The sequence below is a fragment of the Synchiropus splendidus genome, chromosome 1 (assembly GCF_027744825.2).
Source record: "Synchiropus splendidus isolate RoL2022-P1 chromosome 1, RoL_Sspl_1.0, whole genome shotgun sequence".
NCBI lineage: Eukaryota > Metazoa > Chordata > Actinopteri > Syngnathiformes > Callionymidae > Synchiropus > Synchiropus splendidus.
This window is the reverse complement of record NC_071334.1, coordinates 48689137-48715078: the sequence shown is the minus strand read 5'-3', so window position 1 is coordinate 48715078 and position 25942 is coordinate 48689137. Positions and strand designations below refer to the sequence as shown.

The window sequence follows — 25942 nt, the reverse complement described above, 5'->3', positions numbered from 1 at the left end:
CTGCTGTTTCTACAAAATTGACTGGATGTGAATGCCAATGTCCTACTAAATTTTTTACTTTAAAAACTAGCGTTGCAACGGAAGCCAATTTTAGAAGTTGTTGCGACTTCCATGAGTCATCGGATTCGATTCGCTTCAGACTTTTCGTAATGAGTCGATCTTGCGCTCTTGAGTCATTGAATTTCATTTATTTATATCTTGTTTTTCTTCAAACGTTTCACCTTGTGAATTTCTGTGTCACGATTTGTTCGGATGATTTCTAATGAAACAGTTTAAACTCAAAATGACCAATATCAAAGTTGCTAACCTTATCCTCGAAAGCTAGTGACGCCAGATGATGACATCACTAGATAATCTCCTTCTTCTCACATGACCGCATCACGTTTTAGTTTGCTTTAGTCTGACGGTCTGAGTCAGTACAAATACGATTTTGCTGTTTCTTTTATTAATTCATTCATTTATGTTTTCCACTTTTTCACTGAATGCAAAAACGCTCGCAGTTGACCACTAGCCAAACATTCATTTTCATCAGCAGCAAACATTTGCTCATTTTTACATGCTTCGACTTAGATCCACCAATCTCATCCTGAGCTGGTCCTCTCACGTGACATGAGAGGACCAGCTCATGTTTATTGTCTGACTCACCTGGAGGTCCAGGTTCACCATCTGTTCACTTTCAGTCAGGCATCAGTCAAATAGAGTTCACAAAGCATTGCAGGCCAGTTTGTGCAAGAATCATGCCCTGAATGGTTGGGGTTTTAACTTGGTTATGTAATCCTGGCATTACATTTGGATCATTGCTGTCCATGCATAAGTCTCGCTGTGGTATTGAACCATTATCCGTCTGACTTTTGGACTCGCAAGCTGTTGCTCAATTCACCAGATGGCACGATACCAGAACTGCAGCCGCCAGATTGGACCGTTCCCATTCGCGCACTCTCCTCTACCAATGTCAGGGGTCTTCTTTCATGCTGTGTGAGGAACACACGACAGTCATTTTCAAAGCTGTGGCTCGCTTCACAACACTGATTCTTCTTACAAGTCCTCCATCTTCATCTGTCTTGATCATCCTTCCTAGTCACACCAGTCCTCTCCATTTACTCATTCATCTCAAACCTCATTGGTTGCTTCTTCATCTCCAACATTCTGGGTCCAACTCTGTCTCCGTTCTCCAATTGAACAAACCATTTGTCCTCGCTTTCTTCATCTCCAAACTTCTCCACGTCCCTTTGGTGTCCTCACTGCTAGTTCCATCTTATCCGGTACATAATATCCTCTGTATATTCCCTCCTTCTTCTTGAGTCTCTAAACAAGTGGGCAGGAACCGCAACTCTAAACCTTCTCTTTCACTCTTGCTGCTGCTCTGATTCATCTCCATCATGCCTGCATTCCACTCTCCCTCCATCTTGTCGATGCTCATGATGCCTTAGGGCATGGACTACAAATGCATCTGACACCTATCAGTGAACAAACTCATGTTAGCACGTCACTCCTTCGCGACGCTAGTCACTGCTCTTGTAAAATTTAGCTTGAACAGTAATGCAGACGTACGTATGAAGGCAACAAAGATAGACAATGAGCTCAACTAGCTAACTAGCTAACACAAGTCATCGTGCAAATTGGTGGCCGCCTTGTTATTATAAAGACTTTAACTGTCTTTTGCTTTGAAACAAAATGACATTTTGACATTAGCTGTAATTTGACGATGTGGTATCCTTCAACTCTTCCTATTGAGAGTTCAAGTGCTGTATGAGCTAAAGTAAAGTCTCCACCACTATTGATATTTTGATGCTCGTTCTTCGCAAAATTATCAGCACGATAATGTTATAAATATATATATATTTTTTAACTGGCGACAAGTTGTGTTTCTCTTGCAGTCTACAATTCTGCTTCTGGAAGGTGACTTTGATTGGCATTGCTCTTTTGCAACTGTACTTTAAAATATAGATTTTCTTTTCACTTGTTATTTAACTTAACACGTTAATTCAAGTGGCTGGTTATTATTGTCATTTTTTACTTAAAATATGCTTCAACATGTCTTTACATATTGATTTACTTACTAGAAATGCTATGGTAATATTGCTAATTCAAACTGCAATAATTTTTTTTTTGTTTTATTGACTTGATTGTTCAAAGAGATGCTTCTTGCATGGTGGAGTTTTTCTTTATTTTTCTGTGCATGACTTTTTTTTACATTCTTTTATGCTGGTTAAACCAATGGTGGGTCTGTCCCTGGAATCAACTTTGTTTGCGAAGATGTCTCGGGCACCAGTAACACACAACTCAATAACACCATATAGTTGTGAAGGGTGGATGAAGTTTCATGAAACAGTGTCATGATTTTCAGAGGCCACCAGATGGCACTGTCTGCTGTAACATGTTTGGACTTCAACAATAAATTTAATGAAACCTCACATCATTTCTAAACCAAGAGCGCCATCTAGTGGCCCCTTAAAATTAGGACACTGTTCATGATACCTCATCTGCCCATCACTACCGTATAGCCGTAGTCAGACTCAAGGAAGCTGCCTTGTGTGTTCACACCATGGCGATGCATCACTGGTAGAGTCTTACTACGCTACGGTGCATCACCTCTTAACCTCCTTCTCTCTGTGCGCAGGTGTTGCCAGCGAACCCCGAGGAATCATGGCAGGTGTACAGTTCGGCCCAGGATAGCGAGGGAAGGTGCGTGTGCACTGTGGTGGCGCCCCAGCAGTCCATGTGCTCGAGGGACGCCCGCACCAAACAACTGAGGCAGCTGCTGGAGAAGGTAATTACCTGCCACCTGACTCCCCGGCAACACAACGTCTTACTCCGGCTTACTCCGGGAACACATGTGCGCACACGCCTCCTTTTGTGGTCTTGTGTGCTCCCTTGTAAAGAACGGGAATCATGCTCTAATGAGCTCCCAGGAAACTCAGCGGGCGTCACGGCACAGCACTTGTGCAGTGCAGCTCGATGCCTGTTTACCAAAGCCTCCGATGACCCTGTTACACACCGAGGATCATATAACAAGGATGCCTGACAGCCGAGATGCTGATTGAGCATTAACCTCTGAGTCACACACCTGTTTCAGAAGCTTTGAAGTCCAGAACTAATCTGATATTGTTTCTGGAATCGATATGTGGAGAGCGTCCCGCAGGGGGCGCAGACAGTCCAGTTTAATTCTCTGGTTTACATGCATGACTTTGAGCTGAGCTGCTAGTCGTCGACCAGGTTCAACCAGTTCCACCTAGCGTCCATTGTAAACTTCACGGTGGAGTTGCTCATATTGTTGACCAGGTTTAACCCCACTCAATGCAGGATGATATAAAAACAACTTTGGAGCGGTAACAGAGAGTGATTCCAAGTTTTTTTTTAAACAGTTTTAACTGCTTAAAAATACATAAACAAAGTTATAATTCAAACAAGACTAACCCCTTCTTGATCTGAGCTTCACGCGTCACAGAATATAGAAGATTCTCCGAAACAAGTATATGAGTCACCTCGTGCAGAAGAGTGTTTGCTCAAATATTGACCGCGTCTTCCCACAGGTCCAGAACATGACCCAGTCCATCCAAGTGCTGGACCAGCGGACTCAGAGGGATCTGCAGTATGTTGAGAAGATGGAGGTCCAGCTTCGGGGTCTGGAGACCAAGTTCAGGCAGGTGGAGGAGAACCACAAGCAGAACATCGCCAAGCAATTCAAGGTATGAAACATTCTGGACCATCACATTGACCCAGCTGTTGTCAGAACCGCCTCCATTTTGTTTGTGGTGACCATCGACACTCCTCACCCCTCCATGCTTCTCCTAACAATTATGGATTTATAAAAAAGTTATCATCAGATTCCAGTCACCGAGGTCATCCAAGATTCAGATTCTTAGTGAAAACGTTAAGATGTGAACAACAAATTATATCACTGATTTTAGCTGAAACCACAATGGTGCTTTAAGACATTAGTGCCGCTTAAAATAAATAACTTATTTTCATGACAGTCTGTTTGTTTTTCATTGTGTTTTTTGCTCTTTTTGACTGACACAACAGCTTTTATCAAACATCAATGTTCACGAGTAGTTTTGCTTAGACCCACTCTTTCCAAAATGTTTTTCTTCTCTGATTTTTTGATTTTTTTCTTCTTCTTCGACTATTCATTTTTTCCCTCCGATTCTTCTTCTTCTTTTTCTCCAAATTTATTTAAGTAAAAAAATTTTCTTATGTGATTCATCAGTGTCCAAGTCCTTCTTTCAACAATTGTTCATCTTTTTGACCAATAATAAAAATAAATTTACCGATTTTTTTGGCTTTTGGACACAGTTTGACTGACAAATACCTAATTTCTCTTGTGCGCTGCTAGTGATGCTAACATGCTGTACTACTGAAAACACACCCCACTGTTGCTATATCTTTCTTTAAAGTACGTGAAACTATTAGAGTGCGTCCATCCACAACCGCCAACAATTGCGGGATTATATTCCAAAGTAACTAAAAGTGTGAGATGAATATTAGCGTTTTAAACTCTTAGTTAGCTGGTCTTCACATCCACGTGTTTCAACTTCAGTAGCATGATTCTCAAAAGCAGATGATAAAGCTGACAACCAAAATGCTCCAAGTCATCATTTCCTCATCGCAGCTGTGCCACCACGTTTTCAATCAAACTATTTCTTGGCTAACGTCCGCTAGCTATGTGTTTTTTCATTTTGTTTTTTTATATCTTTGTCCTCCACCCTCTCTTGTCTTCACCCACAGCACCATCTATCCCTCTCTCTTTTTGATCTGCATTGTTCATCTTCCACCTTTGTGCTCCTCTCCTACATCCGTCCTCTCTTCCTCCTCCTCGTCTTCTTTTGAACCATCTATTCTCTCCTCCACTTTTATCTTCTTCATCTATCTTTTCTTCTCATCCTCCACCTTAACCTGTCTTCTCTCTCCTTCACCTCCCTCCCCGTTTGGCCTTCTTTCAGCTCTGCTTACACGTTCTTCTATCTCTTACTTGTTTGCATCGTTGCATCTTTTTAAAATATTCATCACCTATCTTTTTCACGTCCTTATTTTGCGTCTGCTATTGTATCTCCAATGTCATAGCTGCTTCGTTCATCTCTTATTTTTCTCTCTCTTCATTTTAATTCTTTTTTTTCTGTTTTTCTACACTTATTTCTCAAGCATTTCTTGGCCCTTTATTTCCCCCACATTCTCTATTATGTATCATTCTTTCCTTTCATGCTCTACTTTTATGTCTTTTTAGCTTTTTATTATCTCTTCTTCCCCTCTCATCGAGAGGGGAAGAAGAGATAATCATTTATATCATTTATATTATTATTTTAATCTCCTTTCATCTACCTCTCATTCTTATTTAACATTCCCACTTTTCCTTTATGTCTGTTTCTGTCGTGTAATTTCCCCCTTATTTCACTTTCCCCTCTCCATTCTCTTTGCAAGTCACTCACTTAAATCTTAGACTTTTATTTCATCCCATGTTTTTCGAAATCTGGGCAGTTCCTCCTTCTTCCTTTCTTGTCTTTTTTCCCCCATTCATTTTCAGTTGTTACGCTTTTCCCCCATCATGCATCTTTCTTTCTTTGCCTCTGCATTTCCTTTGTTTCCATCCATTTTTCTCTATCACCTTCTCCGCGTCCCGTTTTTGCCCCTTTCTTCATCCAACTGTTTCCTGTCTTAACTGTCATTTATCTATTTGCTTCCCTTTGTCATTATTCTGGAGTCATGAACTATCTGTCCATCTATCTATTTATTCTGTCCCTCAAACTTCATGACCTTCTGTCTTTCTCTTGCTCATCATCATCAACCAGATTCAGAGCGAGTGAATCTGATTCCACTGAAAACAGCTGTGAATGAAAACGGCCAGCGGACTGGCTCTCATCCTTCCATCCACCCGTGCATGCGACTGTGTGTGCTGTTTGTCGGCGTCTCCTCAGTGTGTGCGTCGGTTTGTGTGTCTGCTAGAGCAGGTTAGCCAGCCGCTGTCAACAGTCTGTCGTTTTCTTGCTTGCAGGGCTAACTTTAGGACAAGTACAGAGAGCCACAGGGAAGAAGAAGGCAGGTCAAATCCAGACTCCCCTGAACTCGAGTGCATTCGGGCATCAGTTAATTTACACTAGCACCATTAAGATTAAGAGACCCCCCTTTATCTCCCACCCCTTCCTTCCTCCTTCCTAAACCGCGACTGATCTCTCCCTGCATGTCCAAGTTTTCCATCCAGAAGCTTTTTTTCCCCCCTTCTTCTTCTTCTACTTCTTCTTCTTCTTCTTCGTCTCCACTTGTAAAGATTAATTACTATTAATTGTTGTTTTTGGTTCTTTTTGGGCTTTTGTCTATGCATATTTGGTTAAAATCAAATTGGAGTTGTGTGTGACATGTAAAAGCATGTAACCCTTAATACGATGTTGCATTTTAAAAAGACGATGACCAATAAAGAGCTTTCCCAATTGTTGGTGTACAGAGGGCTTGCTTTTTTTACTCCTTCATTTCTCCTTTTTTTGTTTGGTTAATCACGGCAAGGACGGAGCCTGCTGCTCTGCTCGTCCAGCGCATGAGGTTTGTCCGCGCCGACACACACTTGCACCGGCAACACACACCCAGGACACGAACAGGGGAGTGAAGAGGCAGGGCAGAGTGAGAGTAGCCAGGCTCAGTCAGGTGACTTTTCTTTCCTTTCTCTTTCATGACACTCAACCGAGCTTATTCTAATCCTTCCAGGCCATAAAAGCGAAAATGGAGGAGCTTAGACCGTTGATACCGGTGTTGGAGGAGTACAAAGCCGATGCCAAATTGGTATTGCAGTTTAAGGAGGAGGTCCAGAATCTGACGTCAGTTCTAAGCGAACTTCAGGAGGAGATGGGGGCCTATGACTACGAGGAGCTCCACAACAGAGTGTCAAATCTTGAGGAGAGACTCCGAGCATGCATGCAAAAATTAGGTAGGCACAGAAAGTTGTTGACACACACCAATGTTTCCAACATGTGCATGCACACACACACACACACACACAGCCAGAAAGAGATGCTAAGGCATATCTTCATCATCATCTCAATCTAACACGCACTGCTGTTTGTGTCCATGTCGCACATTTGTGCGGCTACATGAAGGTAAGGAAGTTGTCAGAATCCACTTCATGACTCAAGTTTTTATGTTTAAGATTTGAGTTCAAATGAATGTTGTATCCATGCATTTTCTTCTGCTGAACCAAACTAAAGTGGACCAGACTTTACTCTTAGTGGGAACCTCCTCCACCTCTTCTCAGTAAAGTGTGCTCATTAGCCCTGGGGTTCCTCTCGGCCTGGCTCTTCCCAGAGCACCTCACTAGTGAGGCGTCCAGGAGGCATCCTGATAAGATGCTTGAGCTTCTGCACCTCAACTGTCTTCTCTTGGGCAGCGGTTCTACTCTGAGTCTCTCCCAGATGACTGAGCCACTATGCCTACGAAAGAGTCCCTGGATCTGTGAGGTTGTCACTACAAAGATTGTGACCAAAGGGGAGAGAAGAAGTCCTCCGGGATACGGAGAGCTTTGTCTTATGGCTTTGTTTCTTCTCTTTCTTCCCTCACTCTAACTAATGGTAACCCAATTTGTGACACATTTGAATCGACCATTTCCACAATGAAAATGAAAATGAAATTTGCCATCTGTGTGCCATTTATTTAAAGGTTGACCTCATGGTTATGAAGGATCTCCCTGAATAGTACGGGCTGCTTCACATTAAAGTGAAGCGTTTTTTGGCAGGGTGTCTGGACTGAAAGATTGAAGCTCAGTCCTCAAGGAGAGACCGGGTGGTTACTCATTTGGAGTGGCTCTACTGTCTCCTGGGCTATATGAGGTGAGCTACTGGGAGGAGGCCCCTGGACATGCTGCCGAGTCTTTGGGTTTGTCCCAGAAGAGATGAGGGAGGTTGTCCGGTTCATCTAATCTTAACCCAGAACTCCAGATAGACAGATTGACTGACAGCACACCAGCCACTTAAAGGAATCATGAGGACATATCTCACCTTTTTTTTCAGAAACGAGAAGCCATTTTTACTTTTCAAAATTAAAAACAAGTCGGCGTGTACACTATTCAAGTCTGTGCTTCCAGAGCAGAGTTCTGTTGAAGCGAACTCAGTAAGTTTGTGTGACCTCATTTGCTGTCCAGAATGTTAGCACAGGTGTTGAACCACGACTGTGAGGGATTTACTGAGATTCAGAAATTAAACCCTCCTAAACAAATATTTGAATCTAACTGTGAGTTTTGGAAGGAGGCATTGGGAGAGCAACTTCCTTCCCACCTGCTGTACAAATGTATTTTCATAAAGCGGCTGAAGGAATCACACACAGATTGTGAGTAGGACATTTGGAGCTCACGGCCGACTTCTGCCAAACTGATAACAATGGAGCGCAGACCAGTCGAGCTGGTGGAGACACGATGTTCTGTGTGTTTGCTGCCAAAATCCATTTGAATTCTGAAACTACAATGGCTTTCTAAGAATAACAAGTTTTGAAAGAGTGTTTCTTGATGAGAGACCTTCATTGTGATCATGAAAAACCCAGCATATCTCTGTGTTGGCTGGGATTCGTTCCGTCAGTTTCATGCTCAATGTAACTGAGCAGTCGGCTGTTTCCACGATGATCGCTGACTGGCTATGTTTGTGCCAATAGTAGCTCAACTACTGAATGATTCAAGTGATAACAGTTATGAGCAAGGTGGAAGTCAAGTGCAGGTGTGAGGCTTTGATTGACAGGCAGGAGTAAATCCAAGCAACAATTTATTAGACTCTAAAGAGTCTAAAAACAACAAGAGGAATGTCCAACATGTCCACCAAAAACCAAAATGTCCACGGAACCATGTAAAAAAAAGCCAGAGCAACCAGAAGGATCCAAAACCAACACACGCAGAGATCAATACTCACAAAAGAATCCAACAAACAGGCACAGGAGCAAAATATGCACAAATCAAAGTTAGCATTAGAGTCAAATCCCAGGGTCCACAGCCTGTTACCAGGTCTGAGACCGTCTGGCACGCAGGTCTGTGAAACACAAGCAGACAACCAAATTAAAATTGTGATAAAAGGATTGCTAACCACGTCGCTTCATTGCGACTCAGTCATGCAGTCCTCTGAAATAATCGTTACAGGTCATCTTCGGCCTCACTGTGACATATTTTGAGATTCATTCAGATCAATTTCACAATAACTCCCCTTATCCAGATCCAAATTTCCAAGCCAATCCTGGTGCTTTCATGAACCAGGCGTGTTGAAACAACCACCAGTAGGACGTGAATGTTATCAATCGGCAATAGTTGCAAACTTTGGTTTCAAAACAGCATTTATATTCAAATGTTATTGCAATGGTAGAAACACAAATGCACCAGCTAATAGTCCAACTTCAGTCCAGGTGAGTAAAAGAATTTAAAGGAAGATTTAACTACCATGAATGGCCAATGGACTGGACAGTATCTTTTACCTTGGGTTGTTGGAGTAGACAAATGTTTGCTGGAGGAAAACATTAATGGCCACTCTGCTGTGGATAACATCTTACATTCAGGACAGGTACAAAATATGTGATTCTCAGCTTCAGTGTGATTAATTGAGATTACATTTCTGTATCTATTGAAAGCACCAGTTATTAAAACTTTAACTTTGCGAGGACTTTAAAGAAACATGGTTTGTGAGTAGGAACAAACGGAAGAGCGCACACTCAGAACTGCCAATTCATTTTCACAGCCTTTTGTTTTTAGCCTCCGTCTCCAACTTTTCACACCTCACTCGCAACTCAGAGCGATAATAGATGCGCACCCACACCGCGCTGACTAAGATTTATTACAAGAGCCGAGAAGCTTACACATCACAAGTATATTGTGTCCCTGTGTGGAGCAAGAGAATCACAGAGCGAGATGACAAAAAGGAATCAGAGAAATGGTTTTCTGGGAGCAGCGGGGATAACAGGATGACACAAGGCAACGCAAGCTGGAGTCTCCAACAGATACTGTATTTTCTGGCGATATACTTGCACAAACTTGAAGATACGGGTGTATTTATAGTGTCTTTTCTATCTTTTGCTTTGAAAACTGTGGCTTGTCTGCACAAGACTCGATATAGCTTCATGGTAAATATCTCAATAAGCCTCAAATGTTCAGTTTTAGATCACAAGTTTTCAACTCGCTAGATGGTCATAAATCAACACTATTTTGAACCTCTAGTTCTCCATGAAAAAGGTATTTGTGGATGACTTTAGGTATTCAAAGCCACCACACATGAAATTACTTTAGCATGCAAACCGCTGTATACAGCTGCTAGCAAAGTGCGTTACAAATCCATTCATTTAAAGTCTACGTTCGTATTGATTACTGTTGCAGTGCTACAGGGAACTTTTTTATCAAGCAGGTCTCTCAAGTTTTGATCGCAGCTTGTTGAGTGGGATTGTGATCAGGTGCGTCGGGGTTGGTTAATGGCAGCTGTGGCAACCGCTACAAGCCTTTGGAAAGGTTCATAAATACTGTTCTTCTCATATATCAAGTATAGTGACGCTGTAGCTGATTGATATTCAAATGAAAAAAGGTGCTGTATATCAGAGAACCTGAAGCAATACACATATAGCCTGAAAATGACCATGAAAGCTAATGAATCTTTCTTTTCTGAGACCTACTTTATGTCCAACCCAGGCCACCGTAGTCATAGACTACTGAGTTTCCTCACCAGCATACTCTGTGTAGCCTTGGCACCAACAGCAAAATGCTAGCAAATGAACAAAACTTGACAAATTCACTCTTTGGTTAGCATGTTAGCATTCTCATGCAACGTCTATACGTAGGTATTTGACAACTTGGCTCCATCACCACTTGATACAATTATATAATCCTCCTGTTAACTGTGTATTCATTGGTGACTTTCATGAGCAATGAAGGCCAGCTAGCTCCAGACTTTAGTTCTGAACATGATATGCTAGTTCAAAATTGGCAAATGTATTGACTCAACAGACCAAGCCGCCATGTTTACAGTCGCTCTCCCCTGTGTCTTAAAAGTAGCCATCCGAGTGTTTGTTGCTGCTGACCTGTAGTCCTCTGTGCATAATGGGCGAACCTGCCTGAGCATGGAAACATCATAAATCTTGAGTGGAAACGATACCCCTCAGTGCTAATGTTGCTTTGTGCTAATAGTAGCTGTTGATTCATTTGAACCAGCTCCATCTAAAGCAATAGAAAACCAATTCTTCGTGCCGACTTTCTTTGCTTTTTTTCAACCTAGTTTGTTTAAAATATTGTCTTTTTGGACGTGTTGGTGACATTTCTTCATCCATCATGTCCATGAGACGCCAGAGTCATGCAAATGATGCTGCATGGCTCCAATTCAACCGTTCTTCAGCCGGAAGATGGAGAGAGTTGGAAGAAGGCCATGGCTGCTGGTGATTGACAGGTGCAGTAGGAGAGCCGTCTCTGCTTTGAAGACTTGGAACCTATTGAGACTTGGATTATGGAAGTGGTGGTGGGCAAGTTGTCAGCTGCTGGAGTCGTAATGTTGTGTAAATGAATGTGCGATGGCTGAAAACAACGCTGCGATGAGGAGAGCCGATTTTTTCTCCGATCATGAAGTCACCACCTTTAACAGTTCTGGCTGAAGCAGTGGTCTCACACCCGCTGACGTACGAGCTCCCGCCTCCAAAGATAGCAGAGACAGCAGGTGTGTGAGCGAGATGAAGATGAGGTCACAGCAAAAGCGACCGGTCCCGGCAGAACACACGGTGGCTCTGTCTTTCATCTTCACACACTCGCTGACATACACACACTGCCACTCGCCACATTTGTGAAGGTCAACAGCTACATTTGCATCCGCAGACACAACACCGCGTCAGATCATTGCAGAGGTTGACCGCAACACCTCGATAAACATATTTAAAAGTATTTGGAGTCTTTTTCTAAAGTTAAAATTGATTCAATAAAAGTGTTAATTTGTACAATTAAATAAATTCAGAATGGGGGGAAACACAACCACAGTAATTCAAATTAATTTCTTTGGAATCTTAATTTTTTTTGTCAATAAATAAAAAGGGTAAATCTTCAAAATTGTTTATGGTAAAATACATGAATGGCAGTGAAATAACCAAAACCTCGCACTCTCAAAGTTATAGTTTTTTTCGTCTCCCAAACGAAATCATTTTCTTGATTTGACTGAGAAACATAACATCGGAATGCTGATCATGAAACGGTTGCGTTCTCAGGTGTGCTCTCTAAAAACGGCGGGCAGAAGAGAGTGAGAGAGGGGGCGAGTGCAAGCGAGAGGGGGTCCCTGCAGTGCTGTCCTTCAACTGTTTTGTGCTGTGAGACCGAACAGGCCGCCGGCTGTTGCGACGCCATCGATCAAGCTTGCTGGGAAATAATCAAATAAATAAATCACCTCCCAGAAAAACGGCACCAAACAGAGCCGCGGGCGGGAACCCGACACTGCGCCCAAATTAAATAGTCCAGTGTCGAGCCGGAATTCTGATAGTTCCAGTGTTGTGTTAGGATACAAATGTCTGCATCTCCAAGACTAGAACGGACAAGCCCAGACAGTTTTCTTAAAACTCAAATACCCACGTCCATTGCAGGATTTTTCCTCAGTGCTGAGTCCAAATACAGAGAAGATACTAATATACCACACACAGTCTTGGTCAGCCAGGTAGAAAGGTATTACAGTATCAGAGGGACAGCTCGTGGAGAAGTTTAGACCAAAAGGGTGTGTGTAGATGGAAGAAGAGGGGGCGAGTGCGGTACATGAGGACATGAAGAGGATTCATGTGGTGAAGAGGGCGCTGAAGACACAAAAGGTGAAGGTACAGTACAGGCTCACCCATAAACAAATGAAAACTTTACTCATTTTCACTCACCTCTTATTGGAATGTTCTTTTTAATCTTTTTGGACACCTCTTCTCTAGCTCTTCTGAGAGAATACTAAGGTGTTCCCAGGTCATTTGAGAGACGTTCACTTGATGTGGAGGCTAAGCTATTCTCCTATGAGTCTCACCTGGATGACTGTCCTTATAGCAAGAGCTCCTTATAGAGAGAGCCCAACAAAGCTCGCCACTTGTATCTTAATGTTGGCTTTGGTATTTTCATGCCGGTATCATGTTAAAACCAGATCATACTTATATTACTAATATATAACATCAGTTATACGAGTTGCTCATTTATCAGCAGGAAGGAGTGATCGAAGCAAATCCAAGACTCACTCCACCACTGATCTTTGTGGACACCACACAATATTACCGCTTGTCCACTGAGTTATCAACGTCTCCGCCTTGTTCTATATACTCTGCTCCAGCCGCCAACTGAGATTGCGGTGAGATAATCAGAATATGCCAGCAAAACATGTATTTCCCTTGAGTACAATGTTCATTCTGCGACTGACGCCGCCTTCCCCCGGGGGGTTGCCATTTGTTCCGTCCCGTTCATTGACGCATGAAAATCCAGGCCAAAAGGGGATTTAGAGCCGGCTGTAGTAGTTGTTATCGAAAGATAGAAGGACGATTAGGGGAAAGGAAATAAATAAATCATTGCATTAACCACAGCTGTAATCCCACAGAGGGTTATGTAAGGGACACAATCCCCTTTAGGGCCCCCACAGCTGATAGTAAATGTGGCCATGTGTTTGTATGTCAACAACAGAAGGTGTGCCAGGGAGGTCAGGAATAGACTCATTCGAACAAGCGCGGGCTTGGTGAAAGATAATCTAAGCATGGAACAAAGACGTCAATGTAGCGCAATTTTAAATGTTGGTATCCAAAACAAAAAAACAAGAGGCGACTCAGTCTTGGTTTAGGAGCAACTACTGCTGTGTGAGGTATTGTTGGTGGACTCAACAACCCTTTTAGGCTGACATACACTGAGCTGGGAGTCCTATGCACTTCCTAAAATAGTAGCAGGGTATGGAGCTGGGACAAGCAGAGTTATTCCCAGTTGAGGGTTCCTGCTGTGAAGTTGTTCTTCCTGATCCTGCTGCGAGTGTTTGGCTCTTGTAAGTGCTGGTAACGTTTTAGTTTTGAGTCTGGAATCTCTGGTGCGATCACACTAGGGTGAGCGTACTGTGCTTTACCTTAAAAGATTCTACAGTCAGTGTGACAACAAGAGAATGGTACGCTTTCTCAGAACAGCACGGTTGGATGAGGTGTACTATATGCTGGCACCGCACACAGTCACTGGGGCAGTCGCGCACTCAACGCGGCAAACGTAAACTGTGATGTGACCAGTATATATATACGCTCCCATTCCACAGCAGCGACGGCAGCAAGGAAAGGTTCACGATGGTTAGAATAGAATAAAGAATAGTGTTGGAAGAGAAACAAGTTGTATGCCATGGCAGCTGTACTCAGTGGTGCGGACAAGTCGCTTGACGGAGATCTACGTGAAGACGTAGGTGTCAAAATCAACCGTGCGGTCTGGGTATAGTGTGACGACAGGCACACAGGGGCTCTCAGAGGGAGGGGGAGCAGTCGTGGTTCTCGGATGAGCACCGCAGGGATGAAATGGCCCTTAGTGTGATAGCGCCTTAATACCGCGAGTCTGGTGAAATGAATGGTGGTCCCGTATAACAAAGTTTTTGCGCAGGATGGATCCAGTCATTGGTTAAATCAGCTGCAGGGATGCATAAAAGTGTGGGTTTTTGTCGTGGGCGAGTAACAGGGGTTGTCTCACCCAGACCCAGAAAGGGCCAATGTTCATTTCTCACCACACCACAAGTGCTCTCTTGCCGCTTGTTTGGCAACGTTGAATCATACTGGTTCCCTCACTAGTTATGCTGTTTCCAATCATGTCTGGCGCTGAGTTGCCTCTGGCAAAATACCACACCTATGCGGCACCACCTGTCCGAATGGACTGAAGTATTGGGCCAGTCCGTGGGGGAGGGGATGCCCCCTCTAGAAGGCTTTAGATGAAGAAGATTGGCCAGAAAAATAAAAGTCAGTTGGGGGTGTTGAAAGGCCCAGGCGAACAGGGAGTCTGAGCAAAGTGGTTCTCTATCCTGCAAATCTTCAGATGCCACCACAAACCTGGAATTGCTGGTGGGCCAGCGGTAATTGTTCTAGTTCCTATTGGGCAAAAAAAGTGGAGTTTGTGCAAGAGTATCACTCCGCAGTCAGTGCCGCTGCATGCTCCAGGCAGTGATTAGCGCAGGTGCAACCACCGGCTCCAGCAGCCTGAGCTGTTTTGGAGGGAGGGCTGCGAATGAATTCATCCTCGAGCAATGTTTCGAATTAGCACAAAGACATTTCGCCAAACCATGAGCTGGACGGCATAACAAATTGAAAAACTCTGAGCCCGACAAGTGTTGTGGTGGAACTCTGATAAAGTCCTCGCTTGTTTCTTTCATGTTGATACAATGGCGGTATCAGATCATCAGATTAGCAAGCGTAGCGAATGAATTCGACCCCTCTGATGAAGAATCCCCATGACGACACCCAGGCGAGCCAAAACACGGGTGAATCAGAAATATCCGCCAGAGATCCCAGTCTCTCGCTTCATGCTCATTAAAAGGGAAGCAGCCTGACCAGCCTCGGTCGCAGGGGACATGTTCGTTTCGTCACATTGGTATTAACACCTCAATCAGCACTAATTAACACGAACCAGCCTGAGCGAAACTCACATTTCCTCGCCGCCTGCCTCCCCGACACGTCCTTGCTGAGGCCGTAAAACAGGCATCGGCATGTGTGAACGGAATAACAAGCATCGCTTGGACATTTGCTTATGCAAAGTGGCAGCCAGAAGGGTGGACACAGAGTCCCACATCCTCCAGGCGTGATGCTATTTGATACGCATTAGTGGGAAATCTGTCGTTGGAGGATGATTCGAACACCAGACGTCAAGCTCAGGAACGTAGAGTAAATAGAAATGACGCTCGGAAACTGCATAATACTCAGGCCTCATTCCCGTTGAACAGATATAATATTTTATATTTTTTATACGCTAACTAGGATTTCCGCAAAAAAAAAAAAGAAACACTTTCTGACACCAAAACAGAACCAGGAGAATGACAGTGTACACAATCAAAATGTCCCTGCGACGAAATTAGCCTCTGGTTATGTTGATCTAAGTAACATTTTTATGTGTTTAACAAAGGTGGATGGGGAGCCGGGTCAGACCCAGCAGGACATGTGGTCTGTGGAGAGGGAGTTTACATCAGCTGCTGCCTCTGTAAACTGTCCTTGAAAAAGTGGAAGAAAATGTTGAAATAAGTGGAAAAAAGACAAGAAAAAAAGAGAAATATATGGCAAAAGTTCCAATAAATGAATCATTTTATGACTAATAGAAACAAAAGTCATTTTAAAAAATTTCTTTCTCTTTTCTTCTGCTGGAACGGCTGTCAAGAGGCCACCAATGGCTCTTTGTTACAAAACTTCAGATTTTTAATTGGTTGTATATTTTGGGTTTTAATGAGGGTGACTGGTTTCATAAAGGCACTGTCTGCTTATTATTGTTAGGGGAATAATTTGGCTGTCGGGGGGAGCGTGAGGTGCTTCTTGATTCAAAAAGGAGTTTTATTTTAAGACCTCGGGTGCACCTGGCTTTGCTGCTTCACGGAGAAACATGAAAACTCACAGCCTCCAAGCTGCCAAACACATACTTCTTTTTCACTTGTGAGAGAAACAGCATTTTTTTTTTTTTCTTTGTGTGTTTTTTCTGACAGCGTGCGGCAAACTGACGGGCATCAGCGAACCCATCACCATCAAGACCTCCGGGTCCCGGTTCGGCTCCTGGATGACGGACCCCTTGGCCCCTGAAGGAGACACTCGGGTACGTGGCAGACTTCCAACCATTTAGAAAAGCTTGTTGTTGTTGATCAATGCTGTTGTGCTGAAGCTGTTTTCACTCACCGAGGTATCCATCAAGACCAGTTTTCTGAATTCTCCCCTGAAAGTATCGACAGCTTGAGTAATACTCCTGTTTTCTTTGTGCTGCTAACAGCTCGATTGAGCGATCAATAGTCTCGCCAGGACCGGACTGGAAATATGAGGGTGCAGGCAACATCTGGCTTGCTTCGCGCAGCATCAATACTGAAGGCTAGAGACATCCGAAGAGAGCAAAATCACTTAGACACCGTGTTTGTGTTGACTTATAGGCTGCATGGGCCGTGACTCCAGTGCTCAGCATTGATCATGCAAATCAGATTTTAGAGCCACTCTGCTCACTGCAGCTTCTCTCTGTGTCGATGCTGGGGTGAAAGACCCAGGCATGACATCAATGACTTCAGAAGAAGTTTTTAAAAAAATCAATGATTTATTACAAGCTGATGTGCTCTGAATACACATGAATAAGTACTGTAAATTACTATAGATATACTATAGAGTGTACTGGAATATTAGCCACGCCCACTAAATCTTAGAAGGGAAATAGAGCTTGTTCATACATAAGCCACTCCTGTCTATAAGCCGCGGGTGCAGTGGTGCTGTCTGCGCTGTACGAGGCTTGAAAATGCATGAGGATCACTTCTAAACTAGTTTTGAAAACGGGGTCCAGTATGGAGACTGACTCTTGAAACAATGTTCTCAACTTCTTTTATTTATATTAAAGTGCTCAAATTGTGCTGTCCGTGCGTCCGACGTTCTGACACCACCACACCTGTGATTTGACGTGAAGTGCGTCATGTTTGGCAGCATAATGCACTAGAGCCTGCAAAAATCCATATATTATAGGCACATCATTTTATAAGTCGCAGGGTTCAGACCGCGAGAAAAAAGTAGCCGCTAATACTGGTTAGTATTAGCTTTTATTTACATTTTATATAGGGCAATAAATGTACACTAATCGAAAATTTGACCAAAGTCAAAGTCAAGTCCATGTAACACTAAAGACAGTCTTCCATTTTGCTTTGCTACTGTTGGTTTTATGTAGTTCCTCTTGAAAGATTTTCTTGTCATATCTCATAGCAATATACTATGGAAAGGTTTCATCAATATGTATCTAACACAACAGCGCTGTCATGCAACACTGTGCTTAATCAGCCACATGGGCGTTTGTCGACACAAATTCTTGCAATGTCGTTAATGATTTAGTGATATTTTATCAGGAGGAAGAAGTGGACGTTTCATTAGTTTTGAGCCGTGTTACTGGGGACACATACTGCACTAGCTCCCCTCTAACAGGACTCGGGTCCCAGATTTGCCTCAACCCTGATTCGAACCCACAACCTTCCTGCAGTAACCATGACCCTGCCAGGTTCCTACAATGTAACATTTAAAAAAAAAAAGAAAAAAAACACACCATTGAGTAAGTGTTTGTCCTTGTCAAGACGGTTGCTAGCTTATACAGCAAAACCCCAAGAACATAGCAGAGCTGAAATAAACACGTATAATTTGATTCACGGCCTTCGTTTGACCCTGTAGAGGTCCTCTGGAAGGACATCAACACTTAAAGGTAGAGTAGCGTTTTATTCACTCGGCACTTTCCTTGTGGCGGGGAAGTTTAAGGCTGTGTCCCATTTCTCATCGTAACACTGGCGCTTAACACCAGCACTTGGTTTGAGGTGGCCTCCACTATGAAGTGCCCTCCGACGACGAAGTGAAGTGACGTCCCCGAGAATTGGGACAACACTTCATGACGTCACGCGTAAAGACAACGTGTCATTGGTTACTGTGCTGTGTTTTGTTTCCTGCATATCAAGTGTTGGAGACGTTTTGGAGTGCCCACACTATACTTACACGTGAACACGCAAAACCTAGTGTGAGGGTCAAAACCCAGTCTTAGGGTGAGAAATGGGACACAGCATTAGAAGTGCAGTCGTGGCTGTTGTTCAGAGGTTTGTGACTACATTTGGAGGTTTAAAATGCAAACATGGTTTAGAAGATGTGAACTTGAAGTAACTGTTATTTGAAGCATTTATGTATTGCGTGTGTTCATTGGTGATCTACAAACCCCAGAAGAATGGACCATTGTTCTTCAAGTCACCAACTCAAAGCGAGACTTTTCACTGAGTCAGTCTGGTGTTGCATGTTTCAGGTGAATCCTCAATGGCTAACTTGTGTGTGGTTGGAACAAAAAGCTGTTAGACCCCGGCCCTTCAAAGTTTTACCATGCTAATGCTAATGCTAACGAGTAGTGATGGGCTGATCAGGCTTCATGAAACAGTGTCCTTATTTTTGGAGACCACTAGATGGCACTGTCTGCTCTAAACTCTTTGGATTTGACCAACTGTTTCTCTGAAAGCTCACATCTTTCTTTAACCAAGTGCGCCATCTGTTGAGCTCTGAAAATAAGGACTCTTATGCCTATCACTACCAAACTGAGGATGCAGTACAATGAGAGGGTTCAACTCATGGATTCGCGGCCACCAACTGATGGAGTATGAAGGTTTCATAAAGGAACAAGTGTGTGAGAATGGACGTGCCATAATACAACAAGTCTGACTTTCACATGGCATAAGTGACTCGGGAAGTTGGAGCAACTGATGCAATCCTAGAGTCACAGCAATGAGTCCATTAAAATAGAGGAGAGAATCCAACACATCTAAGTAATTCACTCAGGTGAATCCCCCCGTGGTGCCCTGCAGACAGAGGTGGCTCAGACTGGCCGCTGCTCTGCCTTGTTAAGAGGAGCCAGTTCAGGTGACCCCGAACACCTCGGAACTCCCTGAAGAGTTGCGGGAGTTTTCTGGGAAGAGAGAAATCTGGGCATCAGCAAAGCAGGCGTATCCTTTCACAAAACAAACAAACAAAAAACATGAAGAAAATTCCACTGGCACGTTTTACAAAATGACTTGGGACTTAAAAAAAACAAAACAGAAAAAACATGGAACACAGCCAATTTCAAAGAAAAGCAGAGAAACAATGGAGCTGCGGGGGAGTTTTGACATGTATTGAATTGTTGACAACACAAACGCTAGTTTTTAATCATGAGAAGAAACTCTATCTCCAGTCTGCCTGCGTCCTCACGTGGTCCGTCTCTTCAAATCCAGCCCAATGTGAGACTATGCCTCTCCCATTCGGCCCTCGCCACAGAATTCAGTTATTGTGATGTTTCTTTTGGGATTTTGCGTAGAAAGAAAACGAAAACTACCATCACCATGTCCACGTTTTCAGTTTGTTTTGATTTCTGCTTCCCTTTTTATACATTTGATCTCAAGAAATTTCGTCTTTAAAATGTCAAGGCGATTCTTATCTAAGCCTTGGTGGTGCGTCACCATTGTTTATAAGTAGTTGAAACGCTGGGTTACATTGAAAAACGATACCTTGAATTGTGTAACACAATGCGTCCATGACGGTCACTTAGAGTCACTCTCGAAAGAAAATAAATTCACATTCATGAGGCATTAATGTTTACGGTAATGTTTCATCTCATCCTTGATGCTCGGCGAGAGTCAAGGCCCCTTTGGCGCCATCCCGGTCATTTGTCATTAACATGTCATCTTCTAATTGCATCCGATGCCCTTCAGGTCGTCGGAGCGCAGTAAATCAAGGAGACTGGATTCTCGTAGTAGGAGGATCAAAGCAAGGATATGTATTAGCATTGTGAAGTGGAATGGTCGAGACAACTGGGGCTTGAAAACTGCTGAGTGGGTTTTATTTAACATAGTGGACGGGCAGCAGACACATGAAAGTTATTTAATCAAAGACCTGGAGATCAAAACGGAGAGCTTCCTCACCTTCTCTTCTCTCTGAGCCCATGGAGAGCTGCTTCCTTCAAGTCAATCATTTTGAAAGTCAATCACAGCCCAACACCTGGCAGCAGGTGCAGAAGGAGCTGCAGGGTCCGGCGTCCTGCTGAGGCAGAGGGGGGGTGGGCACCTGCTGCGTCTTTAAGCCAGTCCTGCTAAAGAGGCTGTTTGTTCATGCTGCAGATGGACCAAGTTTGTGTGTCATTGGCTTCATCATGTTGAAAGGAAAAGTCTTCTTTGATGTTTCAGAGAAGCAAAGAATTTAGGTACCAGTGCCAGTGGGATTAGTGTCCATGTATGTCAAGCAAACAACAGGGTAAGATGAACGGAAGTCAGCATCTATTGGTGTTGTGGATGGAATACCACGGACAGGTTCTTCATGTGGAGCTAACACACCAGTAATCTCGATGGTGTTCCAAATGTTGTAATTGTCTCAGTCATTCCTGATTGTTCAGCACCTCTGCGCACACACACACACACACACACACACACACACACAAGTGTTGCAGACTCAGCTCCCCTCCTTTCCTGTTTGGGGGAGCTCCAGAGCATTGAGCGCTTGAGTCTGACAAGGCTTTCTCTTGTCGCCTTTCAGGTGTGGTACATGGACGGATACCACAACAACCGTTTTGTGCGCGAGTACAAGTCCATGCACGACTTCATGACGACGGACAACTTCACGTCCCACCGCCTGCCGCACCCGTGGTCCGGGACGGGTCAGGTGGTCTACAACGGCTCCATCTACTTCAACAAGTTCCAGAGCCACGTCATCATCAAGTTCGACTTCCGCACCTCCTCCATCAGCAAGTCTCGGCAGCTGGACTACGCTGGCTTCAACAACGCCTACCACTACGCTTGGGGCGGCCATTCAGATATTGACCTGATGGTGGACGAGGGTGGCCTGTGGGCCGTCTACGCCACCAACCAGAACGCGGGCAACATCGTGGTCAGCAAGCTGAACCCAAACACGCTGCAGATCGTCAAAAGCTGGACCACCAACCACCCCAAACGGAGCGCCGGCGAGTCTTTTATGATCTGCGGGACGCTTTACGTCACTAACGGGTATTCTGGAGGTACCAAGGTCTACTACGCATACTCCACCAACTCCTCCACCTACGAGTACATTGACATTGCCTTTCAGAACAAGTACTCGCATATCTCCATGCTGGACTACAACCCACGTGACCGCGCGCTCTACGCCTGGAACAACGGCCACCAGGTGCTCTACAACGTCACACTGTTCCACGTGATCCGTTCTGAAGAACTGTGAGGTCGGATCGCAGACCATAGAAGCGTAGAAACCTCCATGTATACAAACATATACCTGCTAATAAAAAAAAAAGACTATATAGCAAGACGAGAGGCTGCATTGGCAGCGACTGCAACTGAATGTGCATATTTATCGACCAAGAAAACACATTGTTGAAGAGTTTCATTCTCACGGAAGAGTACTGCATTCACCCGAGGAGAGGACCTGGCTTTGGTTGACTTCCATTTGATAACTCATAACTTTGATAAGTAATGAAGACCTGAACCCTGAAATAATGAAAATCCACAATTTTAATTTATTATTCTGAAAAAAATGTCTTATATTATTACAATTTGAAACAGTGTCATGGATATAAATACAAACATAAAAAAGGCAATATAAATAAAAATATTGCCTTTCTGACAATTGTCGAGTAAAAAGCAAAATTAAAAATCCAATACATTTTCTTGAGTATGAAAAGCCATCCGAATTTTTATAAATGTGACAATAAATAATTTCATGATTCAGAAAAATACAATACGTATAGGTGAATCCCTCAATTAAAAATGAAAGAATATAAAATTTAATTAATGAAGAATATATTTTTCTTTTCATAAGACGATTCTAAATGTGTTCTTTAAATTGTTTTATTTTTATTATATTAAATATAATAAATCAATTATATATTAAATAGTTATAGTGACGGCAACCGTAATTTTAAGTCCACAAAATAGTAAAGTAAATGATTTTGAACTTGAAGTATTTACTTATAAATGACCTGTCTATTTTCCTTTTGTCATTCATTTGTAATATACTATATTGTGAATGTAAAAGTACTGAATACAATACTCTTCTGGACAAACTGAAAAATATATTAAAACCATATCACCAGGGACTTTTGTACATATAATCTTCATAGTTTATTTCAAGAGCCGCCATCGTTCGCTAGTGAAACAGGAATCAAACTCTTCAACTGTTTGCTGCGTAGAAATGATTGTATGTGTAGAATTATTATGATTAAAAAAAATAACAACAGATGCCAAAAAAAGAACATTTTATGTAGTTGTTTTGAAACATTGACCTCACCTCGCGGCTCGGGGGGCTTCTCCGAGGGAACCTTCTGGCCAGACCTTTGGAGGAATCCAGGACCGATTTCATGGACGAACTAGTGAGTTGGAGGTGACCTCAGTCCGGAGTCGTTTTTATCACGTAGCAAATAAAGCGGTGACGACGACTTCACGAACATCTGTTAAAGAAAAAAGGCACTGACTGTTGTTTGAGTTCCCTGTGTTAGTGACCGTGAGACTTTCTTTGCATGAGTGTTTTCTATCACTTGGTCTGCTCTTCTGAATGTCTCGTCATGTGTATAGTAGAAACCAAGAGGGTTCGTGTCGCCAGAGGGGAAACAAGGATTTATTCTGTCCCATGTCACTCAATATTCACCCTGGATCGATAATAGAGAAAAGTAGAGAAATTAAAATGCAAAACTTTTTTATTATAGTTGAAGTTTAGTTGGTCATTTATGTAGTTGTTTTTGCTGTTGCATTACATTTAAATTCTTCTTTCTTTTTGGGGGGGTAAAAGATCTTTACCCCACCTGATCTTTGTTATTTTAATTCATTTTGTCATAACCGGTGGCCAGGCATGAATATTATTTCATATTTGTTATACGTGGAGTTTGTTGTTTGGTTGATGCACAAGATGAAGACAACTCTTTTAATAATAGTACCTTGGTACTATTATTGAAAGAGTTTAATAATAGTACCATATATATATATATATATATATATATATATATATATATATATATATATATATATATATATATATATATATATATATATATATATATATATATATATATATATAAATCCTTTCAAGTTTTTAAATATTTATATTTTAGGTTTTTTTATATGTATGTTTTTTATTCCTGTTATTTTATATTATATATTTATTTTATATTAATTTTAACTCATTCATTCTTCATTTAATTGATTTGCATCTACATTGTTTTGGCACATTTACATATATTTCCTCATGTACTAAAAATGCACAAAAAGGCTATGTATAGATGTATCCATATTCAGAATGTCACAGAATGCATATGTCAAAAATATATATATATTTCTCATTGAAAAAAAGAATGTTAACTGATTATACTTTTTTTAAAGAAAAGCCATTTTTTGGTTATTATATCTTAAAACAGATACATTCAATCAAAGCTACATATATGTTTTATTAGTATGTTGTTGGTAGTAAGTATGAATAAAAACAAATTAAAAACCAATCAGGAAATACTTGACGATTAACATGAGTTTTCATGTTGCTCATTTTAAAACAATATTGAACATAACTGAAATAACTTTGGACTTTTTCTCAGAACTTTACCTGATTTATAGACGTGTTTCAGTGTTGATGATTTATGACATTTATCTTGAACCATTATTTTGCTTCAGAATCATTTATTTTTTGAATCATTCTAAACTACCTCATGAGAGATTTAAATATATTTTCTCATGACGTGATTTCAGCAGATTTTTGCCTCACATAATCCTTCAGTTTTATCAAATTTATTATGGAAATAAATTGAGATTAATGTTGATAAAGATATATATTTAAATGTACAAAGGGAAATATATGCGGCGAACAGAGGTTGATGGTCTGGATTCCATCACTATAGCAGCTTTATTTCGGAAATGTACACTGTTTTCTCTATTTTGGCTCCTCAGCTGAATATTGACGCGTCACTTCCTGTTTCTCTTTAGTTCCTCTTCGTTCGTAATTTTTTTTAATTTTTTTTATTTATTTTGAGACGTAAATGTCGGGACCCGTGTGTGTTTTGTCTGGTAGAGGAGGTATCACCTTCTCGCCTTTATAAGAGAATGTAAAGAGAATCCAGTTCTAAATGTGACCCTGAAAAAAGCTTCACTCTCTGCGCTTCGCTGGTGTCATATCTGAGATGAGATAGTTGATGATTCGTGTCAATAAAACCAAGAAAACCAGATTCACGCTTCAGTCTTGCTTTGATAAAACATTATGACCACCTGACAGTGGAGTCACTCATATTTCAGTGACTCCATCTAGTCCCATGTGTCTCCAGGCTTCTTCAAACCAAGTTACAAGTAATGTCGAGTCCCACAGAACTGGCGGAGTTGCTGCCTCTTCTTCTTCAGTCATGGCTGTCAAGCCAAGTTGCAGGTAAAAAAAAACGGGCCACACTTGTGTCCGCTTTACTGCAGATCTGCATCCGTCACTCACTCTCATGGACCTGCTGAGTCAGACAAATCTAGGAGAGTCCACAATTTTCTCCTGATCTGGAGGAGAGACCGACCCTCATACCAGTCAATTCTTTTAACACAGGAAGTGAGTCTCACACATCTGAACAAGTCATTTCTGCTCAGTGTAATAATGATGAAAGGGAACTCAATGTTAGTACTTCAATCCTAAACACCAGAATTCTTTTGATTCCAGCTGGTCCGATGAGTCGTAGCGTGTAACAGCTGAAAGTCAGCTGCAGTCCACAGAAAGCTGGTGAACGCTGCCCTGAAAGCGTGAAATGATGAAACAGTTTGAAAGTGTTTTTGTGGTGCAGCGCTGGGAGTTTGCCTCCCTACGCATTCGCAACTTACAAATGCTAAAATATTCACACTGACTCACGACTCATTGTGTCACACGGCGCTGCCAGCGAGCATGCTTTCCTCAGCTGTCACTCCGGAGCATTTCCCCCGACTCATCCTCGGGGGAGCAGCTGAGCAGCCAAAATAGTAGCAATCATTTATTCATCGATCAAACATGCGGCGAGAGAGCGAGAGTGGCGGCGAACACGAGTCGCTGAAGTGGCTGAGAGCAGTGACATCGAGCCCAGCGGGGTCACGTGTCAACATCTGTACTTACAGGTTTGGTAAACAAAGAAACTTGAATCGCAGGGACTGACTCAGATGCGCCTCAGTGATTCAATGACACAACACCGGACATGACTTTAGAACCCCTGGCCTGCAGAACAGCAAGTCACCAAGACTTCTATGACTCCACCCATTCATTCATCCATCCATCCATCCTTCATTCCATCCATCAATGTGGCAAAGTTAATGTGTTCCGCAATTCCTTGTGTCAG

At 42.5% G+C, this 25942-nt stretch overlaps 1 protein-coding gene across 2 annotated transcripts in view; it reads left to right on the top strand.

Annotated features, from left to right (window-relative positions):
- olfm1b (olfactomedin 1b) overlaps positions 1-23584 on the top strand; it is a 34524-nt gene extending 10940 nt beyond the window's left edge. For both annotated transcript variants that reach the window (XM_053862054.1, XM_053862044.1), the window contains exons 2-6: positions 2621-2770; positions 3534-3689; positions 6694-6913; positions 16617-16723; positions 21175-23584. In XM_053862054.1, the coding sequence (XP_053718029.1) occupies positions 2621-2770; positions 3534-3689; positions 6694-6913; positions 16617-16723; positions 21175-21849 (1308 nt within the window). In that variant the 3' untranslated portion in view covers positions 21850-23584. The remainder of the gene's footprint in view (positions 1-2620; positions 2771-3533; positions 3690-6693; positions 6914-16616; positions 16724-21174) is intronic.
- Positions 23585-25942: the final 2358 nt, after the last annotated feature.